This window comes from Plectropomus leopardus, chromosome 14 (genome assembly GCF_008729295.1).
Source record: "Plectropomus leopardus isolate mb chromosome 14, YSFRI_Pleo_2.0, whole genome shotgun sequence".
NCBI lineage: Eukaryota > Metazoa > Chordata > Actinopteri > Perciformes > Serranidae > Plectropomus > Plectropomus leopardus.
The window spans coordinates 3,016,324-3,040,319 of record NC_056476.1 but is presented as its reverse complement, the minus strand read 5'-3'; the positions used below and the strand labels follow the sequence as shown (position 1 = coordinate 3,040,319).

The 23,996-nt window shown below is 41.5% G+C and overlaps 1 protein-coding gene across 8 annotated transcripts in view; it reads right to left on the bottom strand.

Annotated features, from left to right (window-relative positions):
* The window catches only part of fgfr3 (fibroblast growth factor receptor 3), a 92,762-nt gene that overhangs the window by 38,224 nt on the left and 30,542 nt on the right, over positions 1 to 23,996 (bottom strand). For 6 of the 8 annotated variants that reach the window (XM_042500597.1, XM_042500600.1, XM_042500601.1 and 3 more), the window contains exons 3-5: positions 17,152 to 17,415; positions 12,940 to 13,005; positions 994 to 1,163 (exon numbers count right to left, since the gene is read on the bottom strand). In XM_042500597.1, coding sequence (XP_042356531.1) covers positions 994 to 1,163; positions 12,940 to 13,005; positions 17,152 to 17,415 — 500 coding nt within the window. The remainder of the gene's footprint in view (positions 1 to 993; positions 1,164 to 12,939; positions 13,006 to 17,151; positions 17,416 to 23,996) is intronic. The other 2 variants (XM_042500603.1, XM_042500602.1) reach the window with 1 other exon arrangement.

Here is a 23,996-nt window from a genome sequence, read left to right as displayed (position 1 = left end):
AAAAGGCCATTTTGTGTACTTTCTGCTTATTGCCTTATCCTCTCAAAGTAGCTTTCTGCAACACAATTCAACATCGAAAAGATAATTTTTGAAAATGTGAATGGGACCAATGCTTTGCACTAAGGGACTAAATGACTAAAATCTGTACAGCTAAATTGTCCACCCTCATCATCATAACTTTAAGGCAGTGTGAAGACTGAGACGGAGGGAGAAGAAGACACAGGACAGAAGGATCCAGGAAGATTTTATATCTCTGGGCATCATTTTAGAATTTAGATGTCATTAAGTTTGAGTTTATTTTGAACCAAAACACACGTTTTGACTGTTTGAATTCCGATCTTCTTACCACAACGAGTTTGCCTTTTAATCCTACAGCTCAGGGCCATTAAAGGAACACAAAAGTAAACCAAGCCCTGTTACTTTAAGCAGTGCCATTCCACATGAGGGCCCAGTGTTTAGAGTGAATCCGATGACAAAACGGAGTACAGCAGCTGTTTGCTGCACTGCATTACTGTCAACATTGAGCTATCACGCGAGCACGCATGTATCTGTGTACCACTCTGTTTTCAGCACAGCAGCTTGACCCTCCAAATTTATTTCGGTCAGCTTAGCCACAGCTAAGAGCGGTCCGCGTCCTGCCCGGGGCGTCGAGCCCTGCGGAGCGTTTTCTGACCTTTATTTACCGTGAGAAGCTTCACAGAGCACGAGCGTTCTTTCAGCACTCTGCTTCACACTCGTCCACTTATAGCAATTCCCACCAGGGAGCTTCGCAACACCCCCACTGATCTACTGATGGACACACAGCAGCCTCACCGGACTGGCGGGAGGATTAAGATGCCTTGCTAAAAGGCACTCTGATGGGAGCTCAAGGCGAGCAGAGCATCACCTCCTGCTGGTAGATTTTTTTGGGAGCTGGTGGGAGGTATTGAATGTTTAAAATCACAGTGCTGCTCCTGTAACCTTTAGGTGTTAACATGTTTGAAGTTCTCTCACCTTGATGCCTCCCATCCTCTGCTCTCCCTTGAACTCTTTGCCGTTCTTCAGCCAGTGGATGGTCGGCGTCGGGTTTCCGGATGCGGCGCAGCGGAACTTGACGGTGTTGGCGGCTGGAACGGCCAGGAGCTTCTTGTCCATCCGGTCAGGTCTGGTCCAGTATGGAGCTTCTGTTGGTGGAACACAAAACAGAGTGTTGGGTCAGTCATGGAGGACGACAGCTCTCAAGTCATTTGCAAAAACTCTCTTGCCTGAAGCTTAATACATTCTTTTAATACTCTTCACACTGCGTACAACACCGTTATTATTCGCGGCCCTCTCGCTGCTTGTTCAGAGCCCGATTTGTTTGAGGCGGCAACATGTCCTCACATTTATCGCCTTGACTTTTATTTCTTAAATGGAAGCATGTTCAACCTCCTACTCACGATAGGTGGCTGAAAGACATTTTACTTTTACTAATTTTGAGGTATGCGAAAAAAGAAAATCTAATCTTTTCCGTGGACATAAGTGACAAAAGTTTTGGAACCATAAGACTTAAAAAACAAAATGCAAACCTTTCAGGTCTAAATCCTGCCCACTAAAATGACAAACTATTTAAAATGTTCCCCCTGAAAGGATTGATGTTGTTTGTTGTGCAGCTGGGACCAAGTCCTTTCAATTAATATGATTCTAGGTCAAAACCCAAGACCAGGTTTTTGTTTTCAGGTCTAAAGTCCTTATTTTTTGTAATGTGACTCATTCTTGACTCTGACTTGCTCTGCCAAAATGTACCACTTCCTTATCCCAACAGATCGGCCCTTAGTTTTCCATTTTCTGGTATATTTTCTTAGATCATAGAACTTTGGGGAAAGACCCTCCAGGAATTCATAGTTACATGTTTTTATAATTGCTTAAAGATGGCACACACGTTACAACTTGCTCCTCTGCCCTGTCTTCAAATTGGTCCATCTTGGATGAGTTATGTACTTTACTAGAACAGATGTGAGCTTGTGGTTTCAGTGGAGGTCTTCCCTCACCGCTCTGATAAACAACACACAGTACCTGCACCCATTTTTCTAAACTGTCAAGCCCACTCTTCTGTCCCGAGAGACGCAGTTCGGTTCAAGATGCGCAAAAGGTGTAAAACACAGTTTGACGGATGTTGAAAGGACACAAAACGGTTGTGTGAAGCATCACAAGGACCAAACAAAGCTTATCATCTTCTTCAGCCCCGACAACAATGCAAGAGTTCATTTGAATCGTCCGATCCTGAGAGTTTGGAAACCTGTCAGGGCGATTTATTGAGTTGTATTGAGAAGACGGAGGACAAAGAGCGTGTAGCGAGTCAGAGAGGCCTATTGTTCCTGCTGTGTGGGTGTGGAGGGTGAGAGCACTGAGGCATGGCTCACTCACTCTCTTTATAGGTCTGTGAGAGTGTGTGTGTGTGTGTGTGTGTGTGTGTTTCCAGGACAAAAGCTGGGGAGGTGGCTGACCGGTCATCAGATGTCTCTTTTACTCTCTAAATGCAAAAGGAGAGGAGCTAATTACCATCTGAATGTCTGGGCTTGTGTGTGTGTATGTGTATGTGTGTGTGTGTGTGTGTGTGTGTGTGTGTGTGTGTGTGTGTGTGTGTGTGTGTGTTATCAGTTGGGTTTAACAACAGTTAAAGAGGTAATTCTCACCCTTGAGCGCCACATGAGCAGGTTTTTATCTCATACTGTATCTCAGTTGAGCTGTCAATCATAGACATGACAACTTTAGTTGAGATAAATCTATTGATCGGCCAGTGATCCGAATCAGCTGATTTTCAGCTTGATAACCGGTGACCAGCTGGTCAGTGGCTCCTGTATAAGGCAGGAATGTTGCAAAATCATTGTGCCATCCTGTTCTGTCAAAGAGGTACGATCACACAAAGGGGTTAGGGACAGAGTCATCTCACCCTTATGAGGAGTAGTAACAGCACAGAAACAACGTCTGTGATAAAGGGATATTCAGCAAGACAGTTCTGATAATGTTTTCTGTGAGTGACCCACTGCCAGATTTAAAAAGTAGTAAGCAGCAGTTAGCAGCTAACTCAAACAGGAAGTACAGCAACAGAAAGTACCGGAGCTCCATGCCCTCCGAGTATAGGGAGAGATCGACCAGCATAAAACAGGGACTGTAAATGCTTGTTGTTGCCATGTCAGGCTTTTAAAACATTGCAAATTGGAATCGGTAAGTCAGAAATTTGAAAAGTTGAAAATCAGACTCAGCAGATTAGACTTTCAGAAAGATGGAAATTGGATCGGCAGGTCAGACTTTAAATAAAGCCAGAAAACTGGACTCAGCAGATCAGACTTTTCAAAAAGTCGATAATCAGACTTGACAGGTTAGACTTTTAAAAAATTGGAAATCAGAATTGGGCGAAGTGGAAGAGTAAGAATTTTACAAATTTGGAAACCTGCATAACAGACTCTTAAAAAAAAGTAAATAATCAGACTCAGCAGGTGAGACTTTAAAAAGTTACAAATTTAACCTGGCAGGTCAGACTTAAAGAAATTGGAATCGGCCACGAAAATTGCATTCGATCTCTGGAATAAAACACCTGTCTGTGATTGACTCCGATCCACCGCATGTGTGTGTGTCTGTTTATCATCATGCTCTGGGTGTTCTGATATATCTCTGACACACATTTCTTTGGCTCCTGCCATCAAACTCTGGCTCCGGCTTCACAGAGTAATTACAACCAGAGCAGGAGAGAGAGATTCAGCGATGAAAGACGCAGACGTATCTTCTTAGAAAGCAAACAAACAGAGCGTTACTTCACTCTGCTGAACAGGCTGTAAACTCGGTGTGTGTGTTTACAAACTCTAATGGAGCAGCTGAAGCACTGCTCCCTGCTTGAGTTAGAGACTCCCCAGCTCGCTAAGACAAACGTTCTCCACGTGCAACCACACGCACTAACAGCCTCCACCTTAAAAGGGAAATATCTGTTAGATTTCATTACTTCTCTCTCCCTGCGTCTCCTCCGTCTCGGCGTATTTGGAGCGACACTGTGCGCAGCGTGGGACAACCCTCCAAGGAGTCTGAACACATTGTTTTCTTGGCATCGTAATCAGCCACACACACGCTCGGTCAAACAGAAACACACACTGGGTTTTTAAACAGTCTCTCTCCTGATGTGTGGTCCTCCTCTACCTCCTCCTCCTCCTCCTGCTGCTGCTCCTGAACTCATCTGGGCCTAAGAACACCTTCCTGCTGCTGACAATCCCTCAGCCACCGTGATGTCTTTAACCCAAAATAGACACCTGGGTGGATTCAGCACGTCTCCATGGTTTTGTCCCAAAAACACACTGAGATTGGTTTATCCGCTGACCTTTAGCTGCTAAGTGCTAACCGCTGTGGTTCTGCACCCGATCATCTGTCTGTCAAACGGGGCGGTGCTGCGACGTCTTCTTCTTTGCACTTTCTAGCAATTCGTTTTCTGCAGGTAGTGCTTAGGTTTTTTGTCTGTTTAGAGCTCATAGTACTTGTGCTAACAATTTTGTTCTTCTTGTTCTTATTCCACAACAGAAATACCACCACATCCTGTGCAACTGAGAGCCTGACCGCCCTCAGCTGGTGACTAAAGCTAAGGGTAATTATTTTCATTTTACCATTTTATGAAGAACTACACACTATTTTCAAAGCAGGGTGGGTATGAATACATTTTTTGCTTTTTTCTGTTGTCTTTTGTTGTTAACAGTAGAAAAAAACCTCTTGTGAGAATCATCATAGAATATACTTTAGAAAAAGAAAAAAGCAATCAAATAAGTTTTTTTTTTATTTCATCGCAAACTGTATTAATGGAATAAAAAATATTTTATTTAATTCTTAATTTCTCTATTTTCTTAGATTTTTTAAAACTAAACTGTAATTAAAATTTTTTATTCATTACAAACTGTCTCTTTTTTCTTTCGAATTTCTCTAATTTCTTTGATTAGACTTATTTTCTTTTTTTAAACTCAACTTAATGAGCATGGTATGAACTTAAATAAAGTTTGATGCAGAAGCAATTTCCTTATTTTAAGCCATTTTATTTTGTGCAACTCTGTAGATTTTTGGGAAGTTTTTGTTATTTATTGGAGGAGGAGGGGTGGCTGGGGTGTGACTTTGTTTTTGTTTTTTATCATTATAATGTCCCTCCCCAGAGCCACAAATATTTTGCCTTGGGCCTCCTTGAGTGACTGCGGTATGAGCCTCCCTCCATCATAAATAACCATATGTTTTTATATTCAAACCAAATGTAAGTAGTGCTGGAGCCAATGCAACGAGCAAACAGCACGAAGGGAGTATCACCAAGAACAACAGCTGATTTCTTAAGCAACCGTCGGAAATGTAAAATTCTGACACTAATTCCTGTTTTCACACTTTCTGACTATGACAAATTTAGTCATTTTATTGTTCGTCACTCCTCAAAGTATCAAAGAGCTCGTCAACAGCTTACTTTAGGATGCTGATACATGCTCACTGCAATGTAAGAGAGTAAAGAATGCAGCCTTTTACAGTCTAGAAACAGCAGTGAATATTTGTATTTAAGTATGTTTTTGATTTACTGTGGAGATCTGCTTCGTACGCTACAGTCACACACAGGAATCCCATCCCGTGTTTAATTGGCTGGCTGGAATTTCCTCAGCATGGAGGGGGGGCGAGCAGATACCCCTCAAACCCCCACGGGGACCGGGTCTGGAGATAACCCTGCCCTGCGTGGATATGCAATCAGCGCAGTGGAAAGTGGTTTAGCATAACATCTTCTCTCAGCTCAGCAGTTACAGAGTCACGTCCACCTGTCAGCTGCAGAGGTTAACCGAGCAGGGGAATCTCTCCGGGAGCCTAAAAATACTCGGCTGTATTCCTGCTGTGGTGTTTGTTTGCTTTACACCTTCACACACACTAACACACACATTCACTAGATATTTTTACTGTGGAAAAAGTATTCAATTACAGCTACCAGTATTGTAATGAAGGCTGGGCAATGTGTTGATATTGTGATATGAGATTAGATATCTGCGTCACTTTTGGATACTGTAACATCCAAAGTGTTGTCTTTTCCTGGATTTAAACAGTCTGTACTCACTCCCAACTCGCTGCTTTGTTATTAGGTGGGTTTCCATCAGCGATATATCCGAAAAATCAATGTTTCCATTGAGTGATGTTATGCAACTTTTCTTGTGATGTTATGCGACTTCTCTCGGGAAATCATTCGTAGAAGCATGGTGATGAATGCTCAAAACATTAGCAGGTTCATTTCTATTGCAGCCATTGTACTAGCCATCATTATTTCCAATGGAAGGTGACATAGGCATGTTATGTGAGGAATAATGGAAATACAAAGTTGTTTAATTTTCCTTTTTTGACTATAAAAATTAAAAAAAAACAACTTTAGTATCTGCATTCAGAATTTTCAATAACTGTTGATAAAGAGGTAATAACTTTAGCTGTTTGTATGTTAATGTCTCACATTTTTAAGTAATTTGAATGAAATCAGGAGGAGATTTAAATTTTTTTTAAAAAATTACTTTTTGGAAGGGATTCAGAATTTTTTTTAATGCAGGGTTTCCCTCAAAATCATTTATTAGTGGCAGCCCTCCATGATTAAAACATCTACCACCACATATTGATTTTCTATTTTTGGAGCTGGGCTTTTCGTTATGAGTGCGATTAGAATATATACATACTGTTTGGTTATTCATTGCATCACACCCTCGGAGCGCAGAGCGTACTCTGGCCACAGATGGAGCAGCAGAACACAAGATGCAGTGAAAGTGAAACTTAACTGTTTATTAAATTGGGTCTAAAAGTTTGCATTCCCCGCCTCTCACACATTGATCTGATCGGATCAGTATTGACTGGATCGACTGATCAATTATCCTGCCCTAGACTCAAACTCCAAAAACTGCTGCTGAGGAAAAAATATGTCATGAAGAGTTCCGCCTTTTAGATTGGATTGAGATTTATAATATTTTCTCATGAACTACTGCAGTTACTCAAAAGAGGGAAAATCTGGCACATTTTCCCCTAATTGTCTGTCCCGGTGTGTAATTTGATGCAGATCCAGATGCTGATTAAAATGTTAAACACTTTCTATTAACAGAAGAACAACTTCAGAGGACTATGCAGCCTTGCAGGGATTAAGCTGTAATCCCTGAGTGCTTATTTGTTAACAAAATAGTATAATTTCATGTTCTTTGTATTTGCACTTAGCATTGCAGTGTCTGCACACATAGAAACACACCCACACACAACCCCTGCAGCTCTCTGCTCACTTTTCCTCTGACTCGCGGCTCTGTGTTGCAGGTCGGAGGAGCGTGACTGTGTGGCTCTCTATCTGCCCAACTTCAGTGCAACAGCCATTAGCTGGAGCAGGACACACTGCGGTGCGGTTCGCCACGGCACAAGGCCCTTCAGCGCTCAGACACCGATCTGGGGAAAAGGAGGGGGGGGGGCTCTAATTGTGTAATTGTATAATTTGCCCTCACTGACGCCTGCGAGCACACAGGCAGATTTCATTACAGATTACACTGGGGTTCTTTGAAGGCACGCTGCCCCGGAGGGCCTGCAGGGACTCAAGGCAAACAGAGCCGGAGGAATGGCGGCCGTGGAGCAGCGTAGCGTGGCCCGGCGTCCGGCTCTCTGCTCTCCTGCCAGGGTAAACAAGGAGGCTGCATAGCTCAGGAGCACAGCACAGCACAGATTAGGCTCTGTTAACATCCCCCCCCACCCCCGACACACACGCTGCCCTTTCACTTCACACAGACCCTGAGTGTGTATGCCACTTTCCACGCTGCAAAACTGCAGTGTAAAAGTTACTCTCTTTAATAACTTGTATACGTCGTGTGAGGGCAGACGATGGTTCGATGCGTGACTTTTTATTTGCTTGCCTGTCAGGTCCACATGATAACTCCCCCCAGGAGTTTTTGAGGCTTTTTGTTGACTAATACACCTGATTTCACAGCATCTTTTCTGAAAAATTACAATGCACAATGCAACGTGTTTAGGCAGTTTTTTGCAGATATTGCAGGAGCAAGTGAAAATTACGACAAAAAAAGTGTAATCTGTTAAAATAATTGAAGGCAATTTGTTTCAGTGAGAATAAAACTGCATTGTTCTAAGTCTGTGATTAATACGACACTAATGTTATCACTAATCATTCACAATGAATCTAACTCTTGCTTCTTTCAGCACCTGTCAGAGGTGTGGATGCAACAGCCTCTCTCATGGTGATTTGTCTTGTCTGGTTTTTATGTTTATCAGCTATCCTGTGGGTGTTTTGGGGAGTTTTTTCCATCAATGTTGTTTGTGTTTCACCACAATGTTGCACACTTTGCAAAACAGTTAACCCTGCTTATGTGCAGATCATCAGAGATTTGCCTCGTCTGGTCTTTAGCAGCAGTTTTTGTTGCTAAGTTTCTTAGCGTGGCACATGTCTGCGTCTCCAACACCAGAAACAACAATGTGAGTTTGGTGATGTTTTACAAGGGAGTTCTATGCAAACTATGACAATCGGTCAAATTTGCTGAAAAAAAGTTGTAATTGGATGACATTGCAAGGTCCTGCAGACTTGATTAAATTTGCATTTGCAGTCGTGATGTCAAGGGCCAGTCACTCCAACACAGCTGATGCAGGACACCTAAAACGTCATAAGTAGACGCGGATGACAAAGTGGTAACGTGTAACAAGTTGGGACGAGAACGTGTTGTCAAGAACCAAACAATCACAATGGGCAGATGTCTTTCCCATCTCCTGTAAATATCAGTCTGACACCCAGAGCTTTACATCTGTCCCCCGGGCAAAAGTTTAGGCCTAACACACACTTTAAAAACAACGCCTGGAAGATCTGCTCTGCACTCAGGATATTTGGTAACATGGCCATGATACGGTGCTGGTTATGGTTGCCTGGCAACCTCAGACGCATTCTGCCTTCGTGCCCTTGAGAGTTGGCACAGAATGGACACAAGAGCAGCACCCGAACTTGTCTTTTCCAGGCTGTTTAAGACATGACATGTAACCAGGCCTTGAAACTGACTTGAACTGAACCCATGTGATTCAGAGTAGTAATTTCAACCTCACAGGTTAGTCAATTATCTACTGTATCTCCTGTGTAAAGGCCTGTTAGACTCATACCTGCTCACTCGGTGTCGACACCTGAGAGTTTTCTGTAAGATACAGAGGCAACAAACATGGCTGCCGTCTCTCTTTTCGAATAAAACCAAACACACATCTGGTGTCAGTCTCACAAATTGGTCGATAATATCACTTGCACAGGCATTACTGTGGCTCCTGGGCGGGCGTCTATCTTCTCCGCCTTTTTCCCAGAAGGCCGTGGGAGACAGCTGAGCGAGTTGTGGAGGCTGGTGAAGAATGAGCTCATGACTGCAGCGGCTTGTCTGTCTTTCTGTCTGTCCTGTGTGTCCCTCCTCTGAGAACAGTCAGCTGTGGCCAGCAGCATCATTTCGACTGGCAGCTTCTCTGCGACGGCTCAGAGTGACTCAACCCCTCAAATCTTCTCTTTCTTTTTCTCGCAGCAATTTTCTCTGTCTCACTGTCAATCAGCGACTGTTTTCTATCCCCTCTCCCTCATTAACAGCCTGACTCTTTCACCGTCTCCACATCTCTATTATCGCCCTCTCCCTGCGAGTGGACAGGGACGTTGTTCCGCTCACTGACGGGGACTCTCCGTCTGGCGGCGTGGCTCGTCACATGGCTCCTTCCTGCTACAGCCGGCTAATTAGCGGTGGCTTAGCGGACATTAAGCAGCGATAGGGGTTTAACGTTTCTGGGCTAATCCCTCTCCTTTTGGCCAGGAAATCGGAGCCTCGTATGTCATGAGGTGGACTTACATCCAGAGATTAAGTCTGGCAGTCTGAGGCTATTTACCGGCATTCAGGATGTCTGCAGTAAGCTGCTGCCGCTGCTGCCACTTCGGCCCATTTAGAAAACACTTCAGCCTTTCACCGCAAAGTGAAGCTGCGCATTCAGGTTTTACATCGCAGGTGTTAAGCTTATCCACAGCGACTTTCAGCACAAAGACATCAAGCTTTCTGCAGTGTTACTCTACAGCTTATTCTGCCGCTTTCTTCTATAATCTCTCTGGATAAGAGCTAAACGCCTTCGAGAAAAAAAGGCAATACTGTATGAATATAAAGCTAGATTACATTTTTAATTCTCTAACATCCAAAGTGAGCAAAATGCAGGGATTAAATGTTGAAAGTGAACCAAGACAAAGAATATTACCAGACATTCCTGCGTTCATTAAAATTCAGAGTGCTTGACCGCTGCCATCAGAACAAAAAACAGCTATGACTTCATGTCGTAAAGTCATAAAATAAGCGGATTAGGATAAATTAGGAGGTGATTACTCGATGTGTAACTCTTATTTTTCCAGGCACCAGCTTTACTAGCAGTTGCTACCTGTTTTTGACAGTCTGTCTTTCTAAAAGCTGCCTTTGCAAACTGCCACCAGCAACAACTGTCTCATTAAAATACAGACGTCTTTCCTGTCTCCAAACAGAAAGGAAATCCTTAACTTAAAAAAAAAAAATGCAGACAAACAGGAATCAGCAGTTGAATAAAGTTCATTCCAGGTGAAGACATCGTTTTTTTTCATGCACTGGTCAATTTTAATCCCATAACATGTCTTCTTTCAGACTAGTGGAGGGAAAACGTCCAAAATACACATGTTGATGTTTAGTTAAGTTAAGATTTCAGTTCTGGAAATGTATGCAGTTTAATTAGATAATGCATCATTTGCATTTGGGTTAGGGTTAGGGTTAGGGTCTAACTGTTAACTGTCTTAACGTAAGTAATCAACATGGGAAGTTTAATAGTGATATATATTAGTTAGTATTTCCACCCTACTGTCTTATTTTTGTCTAAAATCTAATTTTCATTCGCACTTATATACACCACATTTTAAAGCTTTATTACTTTATACATTCTAAATGCTTTTATTGAGTGATTTATTCTTATGTCATTAAAAAGCCTAATTTATAGAACTTTTTAATTCTGAAAACAAGGCGAAAATTGATTTTCAATGGCAGTTGAAAATATTGTCTGATTTATGGCATAATAAAAAGAGATATCCAAAATAACCTCCTTAAAACTGTTGACTCTAATAGGACAAAAAAGTGTAGCAAGAGTTACTGAGAACATTTTATTCCAAAAAACAAAATCAAAAATTTATATTTTTTGCTGTTGACAGTGCGTCATTAGCATATTTGAACATAACATTTCAGAAAACTTGTAATATCTAAGCAATCAACTGGGAAATTTTAATGGTTGTTGCTGTAAAAGCGCATGATATCTACATATTTTGTTTTTATTTTGATAGTAAAGCCGTGACAGGAAATGAGGGGAGATAAAGGATGAAAACAAGCCCCCTCTAATAGTGAAAATACTCTCAGCTGTTAGTTTATTTGGTACACCTGGTTAAAACTAATGCAGTCTAATACAAATATCCTTCATGAAGGTTAATATGTTCAGTTTTAACATCATTTAAATAACTAAAATCTGTCTTTTTGCCCACCAGTCCATTTTTTCACGTCTTTCTCTCACCATGTAACGACTGTAGTTTGATGACAATAGATTGGGTGAAACATTAATGACGACCATGTGGTATTTTTTCAGCAAGCTCAGCGTGAGTCACCGTCACTGTCTCAGTGCTTTACTTTGAGTCGAATGTGACGACACGTGATTTGGCTCGGAGCTTTATATCGACGTTTACAAAGAGACTTTGATTTCGGTTGGGCGTCCGCCTGTCGCTCCGTCACCGAAGCAGTTCCACATTTCGCCTCTGGCTCCAATTTTGTCGAGCAGTTAAGGTGGACTGGGATCCAGTTCAACATATGATGGACTGTTTGACACTGCCGGCATGTTTTTGGCTGTTTTTCACTGACAGCTAATCGAATCCTTCTTTGAACTTTTGTGAACTGTATGAAAACTGTTCGAGGATTCAGTGGAAATTTAAGCGTTTGTAATGGTGTAAGCATAACTTAAAATCCGCCTATCTCTTTCTGTAGATTCCTCAGATTCTGCATCAGGCTCTGTTGTCTGCCTCGCTTCACTTCTGTTCTGTCATCTCTTTCTCTCTCACCATATTTCCATCATTTCACTTATTTTTTACGTCTGTCTCGCTCCATACGATACAACAAAGACAGCACAGTGTTGCGTCTGGCTGGTCAAAAGGCCGCTGATGGGTGGAGACGCTTTCTGTCTCTACAGTTATGTTACCTGACAGAGCAGGGCGTGTAAAGCACACGCAGCCAGCAGAAGCCGTCCCTCATCGGTCTTTGTTCACCTGCGCCTGAACTCGGCACGTCTCCGAATGTGCCAAAACAGCTCACATCACGACGGGGCGCAGAGAGGGGTGATACCAGCCGGAGAACCACCGGCTTTTGATCTGTGCAATAGTGCCGTTTAGTTCAGTGCTCTGGGGAGAAGCTTTAATGCGAGCACAGCGAGACAGTGAAGCGGTTATGAGAGCCATATAATTCCAATTACAGATATAAAACTCTCATCGCACTCATATAAATCTAATCAGTTGCACAAATCCAATGAGAGTCACGTAATTGCCAATAAAAGCTCCGTTCTAAGCAATTCTTGTGGCTCCTACAGACAAAATCTTTTCTCACAGTGACAAGTGAAACTCTAAAATGCAGATTAACTGTTGACAACATAAATAATGCCAAGACACAACTGCTGTTGCACACAAGGCCTGTGGAATAAACACTTTGCTCTCACTTTTCACCTGTTTAATAAAGTTAACTAAACAACTTAAATGAGAAACAACCTTTTTAAACCGATTTCTTCAATTGATTAATCGAGAAAATAATCGCTAGTTGCAGCCCAAATTGTAAATATCCTCATGACGCCTTCAGAAACAATCTTTACTTACACAAAATGACAAAAGTATAAAAAAAAGTAGCTGAAAAATAGTAATTAAGAATTCACCATTTCCATTACCTGCATCTTCTGGATCTTCGTCGTAATCTTCATCATCACCAGACGACAGAGAATCTTAAAAAAAAAAAACACTAGAGTTAGTATTTACATTAAAAAAAATATATTTTGCATCTTTACTCATTCATTTTTAGACTGCTTGAACTATATCAGATAACACAAAAAAGTACATCTGGAAAGCTTGAAGCCCAGAACTGATTCTGCTCACGACAAGAGGAAAATTAGGTGGGAAAAAAACGAAGCAGGAATTTAGCGTATATGAAATGCCCAGTGGAGATTAAATGGTGTGTGTTCACCAACAAGTTTGATTACACACACACACACACACACACACACACACACACACACACACACACACACACACACACACACACACGTGCATGAATGCATATTAAAACTGCTCATTGAGAAACTCATGAATGAGTCCACAGTTCTCTGCAGCGTGGCGGCTCGCACAGAAATCACAACCAAAACATTTCCACAGATTTTGAAAGCGAGCGTCATTAGCTCTCGTGTGCGTGTGTGTTCACATGTGCACACACACACACACACACACACACACACACAAAAACAACTCACTGCAACACACACAGACGCGCTAGCTCTGGCTAACAGTTAGCGTGTCGGATGACGTCTAATTATTCTCCTACCACAGATTTGACTGTTTAGGCTCGCTGTATCACACATTTGCACGGCTGTGTTGTAATTATTTTCAATCTGACCTCCAAGTTTTCTGGTTCAGCTCCGCAGGTCTGGTTAATGAGAGCCAGCTGCTCCATCGACAGCCACGGTGAGCTAAAACGGCTCCTGAAAGTCTTGACTAGCAGGTTTTAGTTTCTATTATCTGACACCTCGTCCATGACTCCACTCCACCGCTGTTGTCGTGCAGCTCAGCAGAGAGAGGCGAGTTTGACTCACATTACAGTCTGGAGGAGATCCACCATTGTAAAAAAAAATTAAAAAATGTAGCTGTCAAAATAAATTTGACAGAGTAGACGGGCTTCTTTTTACCCTCAAATTTCACACATTTTAATTGCGAATATAAAATATGCCAAATGTAAACATGTCAATTCCCATTTATCGCATAAAGTTGTTATGCTTGGATAAAGTGGTATTTTAAGTGACTTGAAGAAGTCATATTTTGCAAAACTGCAATGGAAACACTTTTCGCTTCCATAGGACACATGATGTACAACAAAGAGTCACATGACACTCTTAAAAACATGCAGGCATGATTCAGCAGGCGCTATAAGAGCTGTTATTGCGTTGCAAGACTCGTCAAAACCAGAGCGGTTCATGCAAAACTTTGATTCCACAATTCCTCTATGAAATCGTGGACTATCGCCACATATGGCCGATCCCATGTGTAAGGAGCTTGCCTTTGCATTTTCACTCCTATATCACCTTCGATTGGAAATAATGACCACCAGCGCAGGCGCTGCAAAATAAAACCTGCTAATGTTTCAAACATCCATCGCCATGCTTCTTGAGGGAACGTTCCCACAATATTTGCTGACGTTACCTACAAGTTGCAATAATGTTTTAAGGAAAATGTTTTAATCCAATGTTCAAAGAAGGTTTAAAGGATGTTTATCATTTCAAATAATGTTCCTGTAAGATTAAATGCAGACTACGAAGTAATGTTAAAAGTGCAGCATTCTGAGGATGTTTTGGTGATGTTGAGAGGCGACAGATCATACAATGTTCTTTCATAATACGTTCCCACAATGTTACATGAGAATAAAGGAAGAACATTCTCAAAGCAACATTCAGAACGTGTTTCTGAGGCTTGAGATTACAGACCATTTAAAAAAAAAAGAAAATGTAATGTAATGTGATACGTTAATGAGAATGTTACGGAAATTAAAAGGAAATTTAAAACATGAAAACATGACTAAAACATTGCAATGGTGTCACTGCACCATTGTGAGAACGTTTTTAGAACCAAAAATTGCTGGCTGGGAAGACAGTTTTGTTGGTCCTGAAAATATGGAAATAATTATGTCTACATACTATTTGCTTTTCTGATCTACACTCAGGTAAATATTTCACTTCTCTGACAGCCCTCCAAAGATTTAAACCACACCTACAAAACCTCTCAACAACCTGTGATGGTTTTCATACATTTCGTGTTGCAGATAACTTCTTTCACCCTCTCACATTACAGCCTCTTGCTTCCAACATGTGTACCGTGTGTGTGTTTGTACAATTTGAGCTGGCCGCTCTCTCCGCCATTTGGACGCCGTCCAGGTGCTACATCTGATACGGCTTCTAAATATCTGACACCTTTGTCAAATATTTGAGGAAAAACACAATGTGTGTCTTAGATGAAGCTGAGACTCTGTGTTTAAAAAAGAGGGAAGAGAACAGGATGTTTCCACCACAAGTCCAAAGTAATTTAAACATTTACTGAGTGTTAAAATGATATGAAATGTCTGACAACGGGCTGCGATGAACTCGCTTCATGCGTGGTTTTTCTGCTGAAACACGCTGAGCTGGAAGCAAATGCAATTATCTCACCTCATCTCAACAGGAGATTTTTTTCTCATTAAAATTTTTAAAAAAAATCTGATTTTAAAGCCAAACATACAACACAGGACTGAGGCCTCTTTGAAAAAAAAAATAAAATAAAAAATTGTAGATTTCGAGAGGAAAAAGTCATAATATTTTCAGGAAAAAACTCATTGATTTACAAAAATAAAGTTGTACTATTAGGATATTAAAATCATACATTTACAAGAAAAAAGTTAATTAAATGTGTTATTTTATGAGAATTAAAGAGACAGATTAAGAACGGAACGGTGGGCGACATGAGAAGATCCCCTGTCCATAACTTACACTTTTTATCTAATATTTTCATTTTATCTAATAATTTTCACCATTTATACATCACTTCTGATAATTTAATCATACTTTATTGCTTTTTATGACATATCACTCAACTCTCCGCTCTTAATCTGTAACTTTTGTTTGCACGTGTCGTCCTGCAGTCGTGAGATGATATGAGGGTCCAAGAGGAGAAGCTGTCCACCTCTGATCAGTCCTGGAAAAGGCCATTTTCTCCCAGGCTTGCAGCCAAACACATGCATCTGTGTGTGTGTGTGTGTGTGTGTGTGTGAGTGTGTGAGGAGGTGGGGGGTGAGTTGAGAGGGAGCGAACTCTCTCATTTCTTGCCACCCCATCTGTTTTCAATGATGAAATGTTTCGAGCTAATTGCTTTCTAATTAGTTGTCAATAACAGGCTCAGCTGGTGTCCATGAGTTTTACGGGAAAAAGCCGCCAGACTTTTAAGCTACTGCTCGCTCCCTCCTGACCCCACACCCACACTCCCCCACCCTCACCTCCTCCCCTCCCGCATTCCTATTAGAGCTCTGTTTGCATCACACACTTGTTTAAGATGTTACTCATCCCTTCATACGATAATGAATTTCACCTTTGACTGTGCATCAGGAGGGGGAATCTGTGTGAAACTTGGCTGGGTGTTAGCCGGTGAAAGTCTGTGCCGGTGTCATGCTGGAAACGTGTGTGTGTGTGTGTGTGTGTGTGTGTGTGTGTGTGTGTGTGTGCGGCTGGGTGTGTGTGTGTGTGTGTGTGTGTGTGTGTGTGTGTGTGTGTGTGTGTGTGTGTGTGCAGCTTGGCAGGCAGCTAACCCCGCAGTTGAAACTAAGCAGGAAGAGAAAATACCATTTTACTCTCGGGCAAAGTTTTCACTGCGTTTCTACGAACCGTTATGAAAAGCTGTCATGTCCACACATCACTGCTGTAACTGTTCCACTGTGTTTATGGATAGGAAATACTTTGATTCTCAAGTTGTCCGTCAGACAGGCAGAAAAACCGAGGCTGGTCGGTTTTCGGAGCGCTCCACATGGTGCAGCCAAAGCCTGTTTCCATTGGAGCTCTGCTAGTGACTCAAGTGTCTTAGAAAATTAGTATGTCCTTAGTTTTATATTTTATTTAAAGGGAAATGCCATCGAATATTAGATTTACATCTTTATCATGGAAACATGGCCAGGTTTATTTCTTTTGTTCTTATTTAGCAATATACAGTATACTGTATTTGCTTCAAGGGACAGTCAAGCAGTTAAGGCGGACTGGGAATCAGTTCAACATATGATAGACTGTTTGGCACTGCTGGCATATTTTTGGCTGTTTTTCACTGATGACTGGAGCCCCGACTGTAGACTACAGGTTAAATTCCCTCACCTGTTACCCGGATGGTGTAGTTGCTGAGCAGTGTGTTGCTGTGGGCGAGCCGGCACGAGTAGACGCCCGAGTCCTCGTACGACACGTTGATGATGCGCAACATCCTCTGTCCAAGCCGCGTGCGGTTGCTAGGCACCAGCCCGGCGCCGTCTTTGAACCAGACGACGGGCTCCGAGTGGTCCTCCAGGTCACATGACATTTCCAGGGTGTCCCCCATGCCCAGAACATAGTCCTCCAGGAAGGCTGTCTCGCTGGACACAGAGTCTGCAAACACAAAGAGGACACAGTGGGTTATGAGACCGATGACTCATTTTCAACATATTTCAAGATAACTTTAGGTATGATTTGTTGATATCTGTGAAAACATGAATGCCTCACGTACGTCTTCTGCCTAACAATATGGAGGACTGATACAATCAGCACAGTTTCAATGTGGACACTCAAGATTACTGAAACCAGTTCAGTGTCTGAACAAAAGTCTCCCCTTCTGTTTCTGAGTTATGACATTGAGAAATGGCCAGAAGTGTTTTTGCAGAACATTATGATGTCACAGTGAAGATGACTTTGACCTTTTTGATTTAAAATTTCATCACATCAACATTTTATCCTGTTAGACATTTGTGTGAAATTGTATTATAATTAGTGTATGAATTGTTAAGTTATGGCCAAAATTATGTTTTGTGAGGCCACGGTGACCTTTGACATGCAAGCATTAAATTCAAAACAGTTTATTGTTATCTCAAAGTAGACGTTTTATGCCAAATATGAAGAAATTCCCTTAAGGTATTTTTGAAATATATCATCTTCACGAGAACGAAATGGATCCAAGGTCACGGTGAAATTCCCTCTCGGTGCTCTGAGATATCACGTCCACGAGAATCGGACAGATGGACAATTCAAAGAACGTGATGCCCCGGCCACAGCTATCACATGGGCGGAGTCATAACAATGCCAGATAATCTCTGGTGTCACTTCTCAAATTTGAGGGTTTGTTTCTTTCTGTTTGCATGTTTAGACGCTAAACTGAATACATAGTGCAGTTTGGACTTTTGGTTTAGGCATTCAAGCACTTTAAGATCATATTTTATAGGCTAAACGATAAATAAATTAATTGAAATTCAACAACAGGGTAGATACTGAAATTGCAACTAGCAGCCAATGGCAGCATACAACATTAGTATACAATGGTAGCAATAATGATGGAAATCAAGGTGTCTGCCTGTTTGCTACCTAATCTAACTCACTTTTCTCCCCACAGGTATATGCCGAAGAATTGAAATAATTAAGGGTTTAAGATTTTGTATAAACACCTTCTTTTCCAGAGTGTAATTAAGAGGCAAACTCAGCCACAGAGTTTTCTCAGTAAAAGAAAAGACGCCCCCACCTCCCTCCGAAACAAAGACTCAGTGATGCAGAATTAACCGCAGACCCGCTGGCGAGCTATCAGCTAATCTGCCTCTGGAAGTCAGAAAAGTGCAACTTTTTATTCCAGCGTGAGGAAGGAGACAGATCTGGACTGTGTGGGAATGAACCTCCATCCCCCCCTCCAGCTCCAACCTTTGCTGTCAAACACCAGCTCATTTACTCCAGGAGCCTCGTGTGCCAGCTCGGTTAGAGCCAGGGAAAAATCAACATGTTTACTGGCTCCGCTAAGGATGCCGGCCTCTACTGAGGACGCAGGAGACATCGAGGGCACGTCTGGATAAATAAACACTGGGTCCCCTTGTGTCTCCTCCTGTCTGTCCATCAGAAGTGTCTTCTCATCCAGACCTCAATTATACATCATCTCCATCAGGGAGCAAAGTAACCTCATGCACACTCTGGTCGCTCTGGCAACCAATCAAGCGAACGCCACCATGTACAAGCACACATGCATACTTCCACATATGCAACACGCTTTGAATGAGCTGCTTGGGCAACAGTGTACACAACACACACTTTGTTTGCACACACAAACACACACACACCCACCCATGGGAAAGACTGGACGAGGTGTGTTAAGAGCGTGATTTATGATGGCAAATACACCCACTGTTGACCCGCCGAAAGGGCAGCGGCCTTACAGAGGCTCGCTGACAGGCAGCGGACGTGAACGCGGCGCTCTCGCAGACAGCCTCGAACGGGAGGCGAGAGGCAAGGTTGGAATCTGGAGCGGCCCAGACGAGACAATCTTCACGGGGAATACATAATAGGTCCACTAAATTATAGATGGGCTCTTTCAATGAGAGACGGGATGCTGGTGCGGACGAAGCCAAGGAGACGAACACACACACACACACACACACAAGACAGACAGACAGAAAAAGACAGACAGACAGACAGACGTGCTGTTAACCCTTTGAAAACTGGATTGACATTAGCTTTCTTGTGTGGCATTCAGGCACCTTTCATAATTATTAAAACCTTCTTACTTATAGTTGGGAAACAGAAAGTGAGCACTTTGGCAAGAAATACCTGCAAATTGCAAGGGAAAGGCGACAAGGGAATGAACTAAAAAATCATTAAAAATTAGGGTTTTTTATGGGGAGGGGGGTTTCAGATAAAAAAAGAAAAAGGTATTTATAAAAAAAAGTAAAAGGAAAATATAAAGTAAACTATCATTTTTAACTTATTATTATTATTTTTTTTATTATTATTATATTTCTTTTATCACTTTTTTAGGCAATTTCCTTGTTATTTTTGTTTGTTTTTTAACGACATTTTTTTAGTCTACATCAAGATGACTTTAGCATGATTTTTGTTACTTTACACATCTTGAGACCATTAAAATATTAACAGCATCTGATGTCATTAATCTACATTAAATTGACATTGGCAATAGACATTGTCATGACATTAGATCAACAAAGCAACAGGTAGATTGATATTTCAGCCACCTAAAAATATCTTTATATCTTCTATCTTTATCTTGCTGTGAGACTGTGATTTTCAACGGGAAACAGTTTGTTACCAGTTTGTTTGTGGTTAGCTTGGATTTACCAGTCAACAACAACATCAAAGTTACTGGTCAAAGCAGCAGAACAGCAACTCCCATGTTCAACGAGGTAAATTGCTGTTTTTGTCAATGGAGTCTGGTGGTTTTTATGAGAGTGTACACGGGGGCTTTATCATTGGTACAGTCTGATAGCAAGTAAGTTTTATGTGGCTAAAACATGTTTTTCTGCCTCTGCCGTCCACTGCAGTATATTGCATTTCTTCCTCGTGATACCAAAGCCTGCTTCTCCAAACTGAGGCCGCACCGACAGACGTCTACTGTATGTAATTCACTGGCTATGGATAAGTGCCTCATACAACGCCACATGAAAAATCTGAACTATCCCTTTATACAAAGTGAACTGAATAGATGAGTTGTGAATTGTTTTCTCTCTCTTATTACACCCATTAAAAATCCTGGAGATGTTAAGTCAATACCGTGCTTGATATGGCTGTGCAGTTCTCTGCATGGCCTCTGGCTTTGACAACAATATTTACAACACGTCTTTTAAAAAGCAGAAAGGCCCATTCAGGAGAAGAAAAACACAGAGGCTGCGGTGCACAGAGCATAAATTCAATCCCAGCATGAATGGCTCGCTACCTTCGTGTATTACTTATGACCTCTGAGAAAGAAAAGGAGAAAGTTGGTCTTAGAATATCTTCAGGTCTTAAACATGGTGAATTGGGCTTTATGGGGTAGATATAATAATCTCCAGAGACTCATAGCTCACTCCGGCTTTATGGAGCCCGAGCGCATGAGCACAACCTTCTCTGGCTGCTCTGAATGAGCGGCGGCAGCAGCGAGGCTTGACTGGAGCGGTTTCTTTGTATTAGGCACATATTTCCTGCTTAAAGGGTTAGTTTGCCCAAATTATAAAAAAACATATTTTCTTACTTAATGGTATTTAATCTTGCAGATAGTTTCAGTTTTATAAGCTGAGGTTTTTGATCATCTGTTACTATTCTCTCCATTAACAAAACCTGGAGCTACATAACTTTTCTCATGCTGCTTCCAGACACTTTTCACATGTATTTTAACCTTTGACCCCTGAGCAAATTGGTTTAATTCTTTTCCAAAATATGTGAAAGGCAATGAACAGAACAAAAACTAAAAAAAAGTAGATTTAGAAAAAATGTATAAAATAATAATAATATAAAAAACATTAGAAAAAAAATTATTTCTGTAATAAAAAAAATGATTTTGAAAGAAATCAAGCCAATTTTCATTGGTATGAAAGGGTTAATCTCAGTTGGTACATGCTCCTGTGTGTCGTCCACAAAGTAGGCTTGGGAAAGACTTCATGTATGGATAGTTTTCATAATTATGAGAATTATGATATTTTGAGCACTTTTTCTCAATTATTTCCTGTTCTTTTCCAAAAAAATGTTTTCTCTTTCTTAAAAAAAATAATTTTTAGGTAATACTTTTGTACTTTTTTACTAATTCCTTGCAAATTTTTGGGTCATTTCTTCATCTGTAGTTCACTGGCTTCCTCTCTTTAAACATATCAAGTCTATTTGCCCAGGGTTCAAAGGGTTAAAGCACACTGTGAGTTAGACATATCAGCTTATTAAATTAGGATTATTTAATAGCAAGGCGAGGCAGTGCATTTGTATGATCCTGTTGCAAAAGAAATATTTTTTCTTTGATGCTTGGAAAATAGATCGGAGCAACGTTTGTGCACCGCTCGGATGTTTACACTGCCAGAGGCGAAACAAAATGCAATTTACTGAAAGAACAAAACAAAACAAAGATATGTCTCGCATACATTAAAAAAAAAAAAAAAAAAAAACTCCATTTCTCAGGTGTCACACAAAAGAGCAAAGCCCCCTTTTTTCGGTCACCATCAATGACAAAATATCTACTTCTGCTTCAGATCCTGCACTTTGAAATGCAGATTTAAATATGGGGGAGTGAAAAAAAAGCTAATTTGAATAAAAGTGGATTTGGTTTGAAAGGTTTCACTGCGCAACCTTTCAGGACACATCGACCAGACGCTGAGCTTTAGTAGAGACTGTGGCTGGCGAGCTGCACCTTTCAAGCGGACGTCCTGTAATGTGCGGCCACAGGTTTGATCACACTGTCTCCATGTGCTGTGTGTCATAGAGAAATATGCAAAAAGAGGAATTCCTAATTAGTGAGTGAGCACTTTAAATTCCTGAAGAGAAAATTCCAGCTGCTGTGTGTCCAGCTGTGCTGGTGTTACTGAGCAGCTCAGAGGTGGCAACAAACTAAATGTAAAAAAAGGGCGTTACTCAGTCACCTCCCTCTGCGTGTGAGCAAAGGTTATAAAACTCAGAGTGGAGGTTGGAATCAAACGGGGCCAGTTTGTCTCATGTGGTTCTGAGTCTGACAGGGCGGTTTAATGAACTGGAGTCCTGGAAAGATGGGTATTAGGTCCACGTTTTGACCGCAGAAAATATTCAAGAAACCCTTAAAGAAACTCAGATGTTTTACCTGCATTTGACAGCAGGAAGTGCAGTAATTGGGAATTTCTTTTTATATTTATGACACTAAAACCACAGCTAAAGCTCCCAAATTAGTCACAAAACAGTTTTTGCTTATTTCAGCCCAGTTGCCAGGAGAAAATGTTGGCATTGTACGTTTCTGCAAACCACAAATATGTTACTTTTTTTGTATGCATGTGGTTTTATTGCTTTTACTGTTTCTGTTATTGTTGTTTTTGGTCTATTTCTTTGTATTATTTTATACGATATCAACTATATCAACGATGCAACATATAAACAAGGAAATAACCCTCCATGGTAATGTGCTGCCGAAAGGTAATGTACATCCTCAACTGTGGGCCCTAAAGAAACCAATGGCAAGGTTTATATTGACTTTTTGAAGGTCACGTTGAGTCCCTTTTCCGGGGCCTTCCTCGCACAGTTCAACTCCAACTCTCCACAAAAACGGTCTGAATGCATCATTTTCAGTCACTTTACAAACTGGAAAAAATTTTACAATGGAAGCAACACCGTACGGCAACAGAAACCTACTAAATTTCTTTAAATTATATTTACTTAGTCTATTTTATGACAAGAAAAAACCAACAAATTATTTGTACCATAGAGGGCTTAAGGTCTGTTGACGTGGCTGCAGTCAGAAGAAGATAGAAGAATCTACAGACAAACAATATGATATCAGATATCACCATGATGCCCATATGTAAATCTATGTATACTGAATCCAGGAGAAGACGACAGTGTGACCGCGCTGATGTCACACTGAGACATTCCTGCACATAGTTTTGTTCTTTGTGATTAAAAGCACTAATTCAAAGGCTTTGTCTTCCTCAGATCTTTTGTGTTTACGTCCTCTGTTCCCTGTGAACCTCTCGGTGGCGAACCGGTTTGATATCAAAGCGCTTCATGAATAAATCAGACCTGAAGTGACTCTGACAAAGCAGATAAATGAAAGCTCCGCTGCAGCACTCTGGTGCCGTCCAGCCTCGTATCATCGAGACATTCCCGCTGTTTTCTCGTCCGGCGCGGCATGTGTGAGCTATCGGCTGCCTGGTGTGTGTGAGTGTGTGTGTGTTTGAAGGGGGTGGGAGCACTCTTGCCGGAACCTAGGGCCAGCTGGAAGCAATGTGTGATATGTGCTCTTTGGGTGTATGTGTGTGTGTCTGTGTAAATGTGATATGTACATGTGCACGTATGTATCTGCGATTGTACACGGGGAACAGTGTGTGTGTGCATGTGGACGGTCACTCCATAAATCAAGAGGCCCCTGCCCTCCTGGCCCTTCTTACCCTCTCGGCTCAATATCATAACAAATAGCCCTTCAGAATAATATAAAGTCTCTCTTTGAGATACTGCGGCACGGCTGTACGTTAACACGCCGCGCACAGACTCCATCTTTTCTGTCC